General features: G+C 42.2%; 1 protein-coding gene across 1 annotated transcript in view; it reads right to left on the reverse strand.

The window, feature by feature from the left end:
• The window catches only part of LPGAT1 (lysophosphatidylglycerol acyltransferase 1), a gene marked incomplete at its 3' end in the record, with an annotated part of 62,163 nt that extends 49,546 nt beyond the window's left edge, over positions 1 to 12,617 (reverse strand). Inside the window, exon 1 of the mRNA XM_081998163.1 lies at positions 12,102 to 12,617. Within this exon, the coding sequence (XP_081854289.1) occupies positions 12,102 to 12,339 (238 nt within the window). The 5' untranslated portion in view covers positions 12,340 to 12,617. The remainder of the gene's footprint in view (positions 1 to 12,101) is intronic.
• Between the last annotated feature and the right edge of the window lie 844 nt (positions 12,618 to 13,461).

Here is a 13,461-nt window from a genome sequence, read left to right on the forward strand (position 1 = left end):
AATAAGAAGCTAATGATGCAGATTAACATAACAACAGATTCCTATATTCAGTTTTATGTTTCTGTTTATGCAAGTCCCATTATTAAAACAAGAGGCCACAGTAAGTTTGAAAAGCATGCTAGAAAGTGTATGACAATAATTCCAGCCAGGAACTTAAGCTAGTACTTCTGTTGGTATGATGCAGCAAATGATTCAAGCCAACAAAGCATTTTACCATATTTAAATTTACCCCAGGTTATCCTATACCACTTCAGTGACTCTTAAGAATTAAGTGTGCGGCCACGTTTCAGGTTGCCAGTAAGCAGAAGTCCATCATCATAAAACCAGAAGCGATGCCTTTAAAGGCACTCTCAGGCTATCACAAATTAAGTAATTAGCAGGAAAAACCAGCCACACTTATTAGATTATTCTAGCTGATGTACCCCAGAGCAGCAGCAGAAAGTTTATTGCTCCTAATTTTAAAAAAAGTTTAGCACTCTGGCATCTGTTACTATTACAAAACAAATAATCCTCTTATACCTGCTGACAACTGCAAAAAATACCTTGGATTTGTGGCTGAGTCTTACTGGGAGTTTCAGTAGTACTTTTTACTGACATAAAAATGGTCGGACTCCATACAAACAAATTTATTCAAACATTCTGAATGGCTGGCTCCAATACCTATCATTCATCCTCAGTGCACAGACTAATATTCAATGCACCTTTCAATGAAATACCCAGGTCCCAGTTTTGAAATATGCTGCTGTAATGACAGTAATTGAGGCATCTCTTCCTCTCTCTCTTCTCCCTCCTCAAATTAAAGAAAAAAATTCCACATCTTAGATCAAAAAATTTTTCTATACTTTGGGAACAAATGGTAAAAATTACAGCAGACAAATGCTGGGGGAACAAAAAAAAAAAAAAAGACAACTTCAGAGTACTTCAGTTAAAAACAGTACTTCACTGCAGAGCAGTTTCTCTGGAGAGCACCCGTAAAGGGGTTGAAGAGAGCTGTGGAAGAGACTGTGGAAATGGACTTCTCCATTTCAAATGCAGCAAAAATGCAAGAAGATACTATGAATCTCAAAATTCTGCTTTACCATTAAACAATTAATGTGAATACTCCTAAGTCTGTGTGTAGTAATAGGTACTATTATGTGTAAGCACTATGAAGTAAGCACTTCACATGCAACTTGTAATCTGTGGCTACAAGTGCCTTGGCTTACTCATGAAGCACTTGCCAGAAGTATTACAAGTTACTCTTTCCTCAGACAAAAAGAAAACTAGGCAAAAATAAATTTATTCAGGCTACACAAGTCTAGCACTCCCACAGACTAAGAGCTTTGGTCAATACACTTCAAACATCAAATACTACCTATCCAACTAAATCTTACGTACTTTGCTCAAAGAAACCCTGCCTCAAAGCAAACCCGGTGAGTGACCAGACACTCAGATTTACCACACTGTTTTTGCAAAGTATCAGGAAAGGGTGGTAATGGGACTGGAAAAGAAAGGAGCAGGCCACCTGCTACGGTTCCTTCTTCACCACAGCAGCCACCCAAATAACCTTTAGCCTCCCTATAGTGACGCATGGCAACACCACTCATGGTTATGTCAACTCAGCCCTGCACTTTAGCTTTTAAAGTTTAGTAGGCTGTCAAAACATTCACAAAGAATGTAAGCAATAAAGGGGGAAAAAAAAAAAAAAGAAAAAAAAGGCACATTTCCTATTTTCTCCCTCTGAAATAGATGAGGGACAAAAGTGCTTCTCCAGCCTGTAAAAACCTTGTCAAACTTCAGAAGCCCAAGGTAGGCATCAAATGATCTTTAAACACATGCAAGACAATAGAATTACTTGGGCAAAGGCCTTGCTGTTGTCACATTCCCTTCCTATGTTACTAGGTTAGAAGACCGAAGTATTAGCTTTGAAGATACAAACAGAAGAGTTTCAAATTAAAAAAAAAAAAATTCACCTATTTGTTTTCACGTAATCTACTACATGCAAGAGAATTAACAGACATTTCTACTAACTGTGCCTGCATCTGAAAGCATTTTTCCAAATGTAAACTGAAATTCATAGATAATATAACATTCATTTCATGTTATATTAGTGTATACACAGGCTACGGTTATATTTATTTCCAAGTAAAGCTGTTGCTAGGATCAGCAACAACTGAATTTTATGCAAGAGACAACCACAGGAAATAAAAATGGATATGAAAGAAGAATGCACTTGGAAAGGAAACTGGCAATTATTAGAGTCGGAGTTTTGCCAGGCCATCTATATATATTTATGCATATCAAAATAGAACAGGTTCAGCTACAAAACTCAAGAGGCCACATTTCTAATGTAATACCTTCACGTGTGCTACACGGTGGTACAGAACCCTTCTGGACAGACTCTCATGCTGCTTACCACCCACACCATTGCTCTCTCCCAGATGTCCCCAAATACACTCAAATACACCTCAAGCCTCGTGTTTCTACATATCCCTGGGTCAGATTCATAACTGACTTTTCCTTTGGCTCTGCCCTGCCTACAGTAATCTGAGCATCACTGCTCTTCCTTGAGAGTTTCAGTCAGGTTGATGCCCTTCTGGTCCTCCTTTTAGGAAGCTACACCAACTCCTGTTTCATATACGGAGTAGAAAGCCTTAAAAACACAAAACTTTAAGATCTTTTACCACCTTATCCTTTTTCCTAATATTAAGACTAAAGAGTTATCTGCATAGGCCTTTTGGAATTAGAAGGCTGTGATAAGAAAGGTGGACTAAACATCATCTAAAGGAAAGGATGGTGCTTCACACACCGTCTGGCACTGACAGATTAGCATGTCCCTCCAGAAGCAGCAGACGTACCAAAGCCTGGTTTCCCAAAAACTTGTTGTCTAACCTCCTTCTCCTCAGTGGGCTGGATGAGATAGGCCAACACTGTGGCAAACCCAAAACCACTGATGCACTGATGGGACATGCAGCAGATGTCAAACAAGACACACGGTGGCCAAATCTGTCTGCGCTACCCTCAGCTGAGGCACTAACTTGGGTCTCTCTCTCCTTCTCACTCAGCCGCCAATTTTCACAAAACTCATGAGAACATCACTAAGCCTGAAATCTGAACCATCCGGTCAATCGCAGACAGATTTGCAAGGAGGCAGATCAGAAGTGTGGGAAGGGTGAGAGAAAGAATAGCTGTTAAACAAGTAGCTTAATCCCAAGAGGAAACTATGCTTACAACAGTCACATTTATCTATATAGATAATAAAATACCCAAGTCACCAAATTACATTACAATAGTGTTCAATGGCCCACCCTAAACACCACACTCAAATATAACTGATGCTTAAATTAGCCAAAAACACATATTCTTAATATTAATTTTTTTTTCCCCAGTTCTGGCAAGGAAACACAGACACTACAGACTTTTACAGAAACTGCACATGCTTGTAACTTTGGGATGCTGGAAAACAAATTAAACTAAATTCAAAAAACCCTCAAAACAAAATCCTTTTTGCCACCAAAACCCCATACCCACAAGCACTCATGCCACTGTCCTAATGCATCAACTTTCCAGAACCTGCATACTCCCCAACAGCAGCAATGCTGGCCCTTGTTCTTAGAATGCCATTTCTATTTTTAGTTCTAGATAAGTGAGAAGCAGTAATAAAGCTATTAATCTTTCCTCTCCCTCTTTAGTTAAATTACAAAACTGAGGTGAACCTCTAAGCTAGTTTAAACTATTAGACTCCTTAAATAGGGACAATTCCTTCCCTTTTAGAACTATAACCTTTAAACAAGAAGTTTACAAAGTATGTTGTACGACTCAAAAGAAGTCATTGACACTATGCTGCAAACTCAGTATTTGTGAAAAGACATAATGAAAGTATTTAAGAAAAAACAAACAAAAACCCCAAGCACCGCTATCTTATTAAATCTCAAAGACTTTCATTTTCTACCTTCCAGTGACACGAAAAGTCCCCTTCTTTACAGAGAGATTGCACTACTTCTACTCTATTCTGCCCAGGAAACAGAATCATGAAGTTGTCCAATTCAGTTCTGATTAAAGTTCAGCTGTGAATGAAACTGTTCTGATTTCATTTCAGTTTGCACTAATGAAGCTGTTGACCCTCTTAAAGCCCTTTAACTCTTCAACAGCTTTAGAACAACTGAGACAAAACCAGCAAAGTGTGAAGCTGAACCACTGATATTTTTATATTATTCTCCATCTTGTTCTTTACGTATCTTATAACAGAATATATAGTTGTGCACTGAGACAAAACTTTCCCTAAGCTCTCCACCATGACACTAGTCTCTTCCCTAAACTGATACTTTACTTAAATGTTTATTACTTTGGTACTTTGGACTGTTCAACTTTGCATAACTTCTGCATTTTATTGGCTATTCATACAGCTTAAGTACTTTTGAAGTTCTTTACAATTGTCTCTGTAGCTGACAGACTCAAAGAGTACACATATAAAACTTCAGAAGAACCCCACTGCTAAGCTTTTATCAAATTGAACACTGGTCTTTTTATTCTTTTATCAAGCAGTTTCCAGTTTATGATAACCCGTTGTTCTCACCCTACATTTAGTTTTATTCTCAAAAGGAACTTTTGCACTTTCCAGTCTAAACAACACTAAGCAGTTAACAAAATATTAAGAAAAGGTGAAGAAATCTACTTCTAGAATGTGACATTTTATTCACATACCGGGGCCCTATCCTGCACAGGACTGCTCTCTGGAATTGGGGCCATCAGCAGTAGTTCAACAAACACATGAAAGCTGGTACTGTCACTAAAAGATGCAGTTCCTTCCTCTTTCTCTTTGCTGTCTGTACCCACCTTCTTTCATCACACCCGCAACATGAACTGGGTTAAGGGCTGTGTTTAGTAAGTCACTCAGCAAAAAAAGGGGGGGATAGTTTTAGTGTGGATCAGGGCCATGATAAGATCACCACACAATCACTAAAATATTTGGCCAATAAAACTGAAGCAGCAGTGGTAGGATATCTGAAAGGCTGGGACTGGCTTTCTTCAGCAGCACCCCCTACTTGAAATGCTTGTGCGGGAAGAGGAAAAAAAATAAAATTAAAAAATAAAAAAATACAGCTTCATATGCAGAATGCCTCACTGGTGTCACAGAACATTTTTAGGAAATCAGACATATTAGCCTTATTTATTTCAGTAACTGAATTTACAAATGGCTGGACTATTATCTCAACTGTGGTGACTGCAACAACAGTTGCAATTACATTCCTACGCAATCCCACATTCAACGCGTCATCTTAAGCATTAGAGTTTATATTGCACTGTAATAAATGCGACCAGATTACATATCTTGGAGCTGTATTTTGGCTCAGTTCACACTGGAAAGTTACACCACTAAGCTTATATTCCATAATGGATTTACTAACTACCCTGTCTAATTAAGGTTGCACAACTCTTCCATTTTTAAGATCCTGTTTTCAGCGGCTTAAAACTTTGCCAAGCTAACCTTTGGCAAGACTTCTCTGTCCCTCACACACAGCCAACAGAGAAAGGCAAAGTGATATATTCTGTTCATCTGTTTCAGTTTCATTCTAAAAAAGTAATTTCCCAGAACAGAATGACAGAGAAAATAGGTTTTATCCACATTAAATACCCAATTTTTTCTCCAATTTTCTTGAAAAGCTCTAAATTTTCTATGCTTTAGAACAGTTACATTAAATGAGAATGAGAAATTGCATCTCTGACATAAAGACATCATCTCTGACATGTTCCAATACAGATATGATCACACTGTTGAAGTGGAAAAAAATTTCTCCTTCATACACTCTGCAAAGAATTTGTGGACAAAGAATTTAACTCCTTAAGATTTTGCTCCTCAAAATCAGAGCTGGACAAAAACTTCCCTGTAATTACTTCACATGATTCCTAAAAGCCTACCATGAAGAAAAAGAACAAGAAAAGGTACACAGAACAGAGACACATCTCTCAGGTATTCTTAGTCATATCCTTTCAGGCACTCAACCAGCAACATAGGGAGAAGTAAGATGACTAGCGTGAACAGATTGCCTAAAAACAAAGGCCCAGAAGAACTAGGATGGATGAAAACACATCCTAAAAATAGCAAACTCAGCCATAAGCAGGAATAGAACACAGAATTCCCAAAGCTTTGGCTTCCTTGGCACATAAGCTAATTCAGAACCACCCCACAGCCACTGCAGGACTTAAAAATAATCATACCTTTCGCTACATGTATTCCTCAAGAATTTAATCTTTACTATCCTTAGACAGATGTGACAGATTTAGTATGCTTGCAATAGTTTTTACATTATCCAGAGTAGGTCAAACAGGAGCAGAGACTAACCCACTCTTAAAAAAAAAAAAAAAAGGACGTAAAGAGCAACAAACAACAAAAATATTTCTAGCAAAAAAATCAACAGTGTGTGCCTTTACTCTTAAGTTTTGTGCCAGAAGGCAGTAGCTTTCTAAAAATAAAATTCAGGGAGCATTTCAATACCTAATCTTTTGGAATGATCCTTTATAGTTAAATGATACAATAAGAAAATGAAAGATAAGCTTTATTGCCTTTGACACATTGCTGACACTAGATGAACTGCAGAGTATAGTAAAGACTGTAACTCACGTTCCAAAAACGAGAGACAGGAATTTCCTGGTGTGATTTTACATATTATTAAGGTAGGACAAGGGTCACTGTATAGCACTCTTCACAAACAGACACATCACTTGCACAAAGAAGCTGACAGTAAGTTCACTGTACTCCTTCCCTCTTACGCAAGGGCACAATGAGCCTTTGCTCTGAGGCCATGGTAGAAACAGCTCCAATGTCCCCAACTCATTCAACTCTGACCTCTTCTTATCAGGACAGCTCACAAATTACATACAAACTTCCTCTTACAAACAGCAAAATTCAAAGATCCCTGCTTGTTCTCAGCATAACCTACACATAAATAATACACATCAGAGAAAGCTGCATTTAAGACAGGGTTTACCTAGAAACTCAACAGATAGCCATAGCATAAACTAAAAGTTTGTGTGGTATGTTGCTATCCTAATCTACTCAGTCACATCAGGTATTTTTGCATGTTCAAAGAAAACACAAACAATTTTGTTCCTCCATTTCACACACTGCCTTTCCTCAAAACCACAAGTTCCTTTTCCCCCACACCCCTCCCTGCCCAGAACTCAGAGTAGTGACCCATCCCAGTTAAAAAAAATCACACTGTAGGAACGGAGGAGGGTGCAAAACAATGGCAGGGTTAGAGGCATAGATAGATCTCCTGAAATAACACCTCCTGCCTTATTTGGGGAAAAAAATTTACTTTATCTCATCTGCTGTTCTCCAGCTTCTGCAGCACTTCCTGCCTGAGGAGAGGGGCCGACTTGTCATGAGCAGCAGTGCAGACAGCACACGCTGTCTGCACCAAGGAAGTGTTGTCACAGCAACTCCACCTGTATCTTTTACAGTTCTGGAAGGCAAAAATATTCACATTCTTAGAAGATTAGAGCAGTTGAGGCTGTTGACTGATGAAACTGAAACAAAGGAGATTTTGAATTATGGGGGGAAAAAAGTATGACTGCTGAAAAAGTTAGAGTGGTCACTACTTAATCATACATACAAATCAGGCAATAAATTTTAAGTCACTTGAGGGGAGAGGAGGGGGGACACAACTAAAAATCCAAATCTCAGTTTTACTCTACTTGGCTGAATAACAAAGGAGGAGGAAAGGGAAATTCTCCTCACTTGACAAAATTTGACAATTCTTACAGACACTCTTTAAATGTCACCTTCCTGGCTGACACAGAACAGTAACAGGCAATACCATACGACTAATTCACTTTTTATTAAGCACTGCATCATTATACCAGTAATCATACTCGCACCACTAAAACTTTTTTGCGTGTGGGAACAGAGGTGTATTACTCTTCCTTTCATCAGCCCACCAACCTGTCCAACATTATTACATGACTGTGTGTGTTGGCAAGAGGCTGAAACAGAAAGTTTTTTCGAGTTGTCCTCTTTACCACTGGCGTATGAAATACTTCAAGTACAACCAGCTCCCACCAGTCAGAGCACTGGGGGAGAGAAGTGTTGCATGTGGTCAACAGGCACGAGAGCGCTGAGGGCTGCTGCAGACTGAGGACACTCATCCTCTACCAGCTCCTTACCAGAGGTACGGGCTGGGCACACACCACCACACACAGTGGGACCGAGCTGTGCAGAGCAGACTGAAGCACAAGATTAGCATCATGAGTATCAAGGACTGCACTGCCTAACTGATTACTCTGCTGTCACAGAGACTTCTAATTCCAATACTGCAGCAACACTATCACAGGCTAGTGCTAACTTCTGCATTTAGACAGCAGGAGAAGACAATGAAACAGTCTGTCTAAGCGCATTTAAGCAACGCAAGCTTTTCTCTTTAGCAAATTAGCGATTTGATTAGATACAGGGATATTAAACTTTAGTCTGCAATAGTTACTTGCCCAAAGAAGTTCAAATCTAGAAGATGGTTGCTTTAAAACTAGTTTTGTAGGTGAGCAGGAGGTCACCAGAAATTCACCACCACAGATATGCTACCATCCGCCTCCCATTACATCTACTACACTATTTAGAGGTTTCTGGTTTACTCGTATATTAAATGACAAATTATAGCATAGGGGAAAAAAGGTACTTGCCAACAAAGGATCAAGCACTCTCGAGTTTGCTTTTTTTAGAACACATCTTCCAACAAATGCAGGAGAATATTTAGAAGTTATTCAAAGGTGCCTTTGAAATCACACCAATATGCAGACTCTGAGCGTCCTAACCAAGCAGCTCCTACAAGAATAATACATCTATACAAAAAGCCTTAAGAAAAAGGCTTGGGCGAGTTATAAGGCGGCCTTTCTGAAAGCATATAAAAAAAAAATAACATTGCTAGACTATCTGAATATTCTTCATAAAAAGACACTCAGTTTTCCTTTTCATAAGAAACACTATACAGTTCAAGAGAACACCACAGATATTTATCATACTCTGCCCTTTAAAAATCAAAGGCAACCAATTATATCCAAGTTCCCTCTCATACTCGCATCTTCAGAAGAAAAAGATTACGGAAAGCAGAGTGACCTTTACAATTTCTCTTCCCATTCCTTCCTTTATTTTGCTTGTCCAGTTATACACTCTCTCTTTACATAATATCAAGTGCATCTGCAAACAGAAACACCTACATTTATCAAAAAGCACAGATTAGAGTTGCTGATACAGACACAGATCATGTAATTTCTGTAACAAATCCTCTAGGGTTCTAGCACAAAAGCACAGGTTTACGCAGGGGTGGGGAGGAGAAGGGCAGACCTAGTTAATGAGTTTTCCTCAGCTCTTCCAGCTTTATTCAACAAAATATACCAACAATTACACAACAGCAGCAAAAGCCCAGAAGGAAACTTAGCACTTGCTCTATGTTCTTCATTTGGTGTTGAGCCCTCTCCTACATGTTACATACAAACTTACAGGGGGAGAAAAAAGCCTGCTCTGAATCTACTTTAAAGGCTGAGTTTAAGTCCCTAATTACGAATGGTTTGTGTCACTTCTCACCCAACAGATGACCCAAAGTCAGAAGGAGAAAAAGTAAATAAATTAAAAAACTGAAACACACCTTCAACACAACTGAAGCTGAACACTAGCTCCAATTAAGACAAGTAAACTTATTTAGCTGGTTACCCTCTCAATCAAGACAAACAAAAAATACCCCTCACCAACTGCTCTGCTACTCAAAAGAAGAGAAAAAATCCTTAAGCTTCTCAATGAACCTATACAACCCTACTATCTTGTATTTACTTTTGCAACGATGGCACATACTGAAACCGATCTTTGACTTAGTTTTTGGAATTGAAAAAAGAATAATTCTGGAGCAATGTCTCTTTCAGATGCACCACGGCAAGTCTTAGACACCAACTCTAATAAAGTAGTTTTTCAGTTCTGAATCAGTTATGTTGTACTCTGTAAAAAGAGGGGACCTAACAACAGTCTTTTATAAAGCTATCAATCTGGAAAGAGACACATAAATTACTCTGTCTACATATGTTGAAGCCAGAAATATACGCTGTCCAGTTTTTTTCTGCATGTGGTGGTGAGCACTGATGACGGCAAAGAAAGAATGGACAAAGAAATAAGCTATTCTTGCTATTTTATAGCTTTCAGTATAAAACATGTTAATGTCTTCACATCGAATAAAAATATATTTAAACCGAGACTCTGTACAAGCGTTTGCTTAAAATCCTCCCCAAAACAAAAGCCATGCTTTATAGTGAAAAGTGGAAAGAAGGGCCTCCTTACCCATACACCATCCCAGAAAACACTTCCGTGTAGCTGTTTGTAAATGATACTTCAAACAAACATACTAAGACATTTCAAGACTGTAAAACAAAGGATTTCAAATTGTCAAGATACATCAGCAACACCAATCAACAGATGCTTCAGGAAGACTCTAGGATATGCAGATCATGCTAAGACCACTTTCCAAGCAACAGGCAAAAGAAACCACACAGTTCTGCAGTCAGCAGTAAAACTATCCCAAGGAAACTGCTTTCAAAAATTGACAACCATATCATCATGGGACAATGGCTTGAATTTTAACTAGCATGCTCAATATACACAGCGAACCTCTGGGGTTATATGCTGTATGACTTTAACATTACCATCATGCCCATAAACTTTCCCATTTCCAATTAATAATACCCATGGCACCTTGCAAGTCAATCCTTCCTTCTGGAAGGCCTTTGCGCTTTAAGGAATAAAGCAGACTTTTAAAAATACACCTGCCACTGCAAATACTATGTGGACTTCTTTTAACAAGCAAATATAAGCATATAAAAAGATTTTTAAAACAGCAGATCTGGAAAAGCCTGAGCTGTACCAAGCAAGGCAATTTTGAAGCAGTGCAATGTTGCGCCAGTTCTAGCCCGACAGACCAGAATCTAGCTTGCTGCTGCCACCATCTCCTCAAGAAGAACTGGAAGCTCACCTAGAGAATCCACAGAAACTTTGTGCATCTCAGAAAGGCACACGACAGGGTACCAAAAGGCACATTATCACAGAGGCTTCAGCTCTTGTGGTCTAACAAAAAGAGCATTCCATCTGCGTCAACACTGACTTTCTGACTAATCAGGAGTCTGACCAGACTCCAGAGCTGTGTGCTGCCATTCCTTTTTTTCCTTGTTTACATGGACAAGACCTGCGGATGCAGCCTGGGCAGAAGAGAGGGAAAGAATTTTAGAAGGGCTGTTCATGTTTTGCTCTTAGTAGATCCATTTCCTCCCCTTTCCAAGGTCTAAGCACATACAAAGAATTGATGGCTGTTTTCTGGCACAAGGTGCAGTAGCTAGGATGAAAATCAGTGCATTTGAGGACAAGACTAGAGCCTTCCTTAATATTTGACTTCAGTCCATCACCTTGATGAGCCTATGAATACTAATAAGCCAAAATAAGTTCAATAGCAATTGCAAAGCAAGCATGCAGAAGGGAAAAACCCTACACATTCTGTAATTAGCTCTGCTAACAGTAAATGAAGAGCCATACAGTCAAGAAACATTGTGTATTGCTATTTGTATGAAAGAGGTTCCCTCTGTTTCTCTCCATTCTGAAGCAGCAGAAAAGACAGTTGCTGTTGCAAGGAATAGAAGACCTACTCTTCTGACATGAGCTTCATGTCAAACTTCTTAGCCTTGTGTCCTGATAGTCTTAAGTGGAGATGATTTAGAGATGCATCGACTTAATAAAGTTAGGCTCTATCAGCTATATGCACAGTACAAATCAGCTCTCTTTTGAGGAGATGTACCTTTTTCATGTAACACTAAAACAGAGTGATCAAGATACTTAGGAAAAATCATATTTCCAATTATACTAAGAAAAATACTGACCAAGAAACTCTTACTTAACACATAGTAAGCTTGTACCTACAATCTGAAAAAACGTTTCAGTACACTTAGCATCCAGAAATACAAAGCATCTTTATAAGAAAACTGAAAGAAAAACACCATATATGCCCACTATATTACGTATTGCCCATACTAAAACATGTGTGTTAATGCTTATTTACATCTTTATACTTATACATTTTAAATTAATAAGACATTCTTACCTGTATATCCTGCCCACCAGCCCCAGGAAGCCACCATAGCTAAAAGCCACTTAAATAATACTCCTTCGATATACCAGAAGCTTTCACTATCCAACACTCGGAGAGGCTGCAGCATAATTAAATACAAGACGTAGGACGGAATAGCAACCAGGTTATTGGCGACCATAAAAGCGAACCTGAGGAGTGCCTTCAGACAGGTATAGCCCACCCGCTGGGCCTGCTCTAGAGTCACAGCCATTCTCTTCACAGCGGAGGGCGCGGGACTGTCCTATGGGGAGAGGAAACACACGGCACAGGTAGCGCTTTCCGAGCGAGGGGAGGCGAGGGTGGCCGCCCGCCCGCCCGCCGGCCGGCCGGCCCCAGAGCCAGCCCGCTCCCACGGGCTGCTCCCGCCGTCAGCCACCGGGGAAGAAAGCTACCCCCGCTCCAGGGGGGCATAGAGGACGCGGCGCGACCCTCCAGCCGGCGCCGCCTGCCCTCATTTCTCCCCAGCGGGCTCTGGCGATACCCCATCCGCAGCTCCCCTGAGGGAGACACACGCGCGGTCCTAGCCGGCCTCCATCTTCCCCCCCTCCAAAAAAAAAGAAAGCGATGGGCGCTAACGCGGCCGCCGGCGGCCTCTCCCCTCACCCCAGAGCGGCTGACAGGAGCTGGGGCCCGCGGGGGGCGCTGAGGGGAGCGGGCGGCGGCGGGCCGGGCCGCGGGACTCACCTCCGGCAGGGCGGCGGAACGGCGGCGGAAGCGGCGGGGCTGGGGGAGCTGGGCCCGGCGGTGGCGGCGGCAGTCCCGGCTGGCGGCGGCTCATGGACCCGGAGGTGGCTGGCCCGGCCGCGGCAGCGCTACTCGCCCTGCGGCTCCCTGCGGAGAGAGGGGGGCGGGCGGCGTGAGCGCGGGGGCCGGCGGGCGGGGAGGCGGGAGCGCCGGGCCGGGCGGGCAGGCGCAGACCGCGGGTTCACCTCGGTTCTCCCGCGCCGGCGGCCGGGCCGGGCCGGGCCGGGCCTGCCTTCCCCTTCCCTTCCCCTCCCCTCCCTGCCTGCTCGGCTCAGCATGGCACTCCGCGGGCGGGACCGCGCCGAGCCCCGGCCCCGTAAGGACAGGCGGCTGCCGCGGGGTTGGGGGGGGGGGGGGGAGGGGAACGACAGCCTGCACCTGTTGGGGGCGGGGGCCCGTACCTCGGCACCGCCGCCTCCGTCCCCGCTGCGGGCAGCGCGGGCCGCCGGGGTCTCATGCCGGCCGCTGGCGCCGCGCTCCCCGCCCCCGCCGGCTGCGTGTCCGTCGTGACCGCCCGTCCGCCGCGAAGCTGGGCTGGCTCTGCGGCGAGCGCCGCCCCCGCCCCATCACACCCGCCGGGCAGCGCGGG

This window comes from Phaethon aethereus (genome assembly GCF_964289735.1).
Source record: "Phaethon aethereus genome assembly, chromosome: 3".
Classification (NCBI taxonomy): Eukaryota; Metazoa; Chordata; class Aves; order Phaethontiformes; family Phaethontidae; genus Phaethon; species Phaethon aethereus.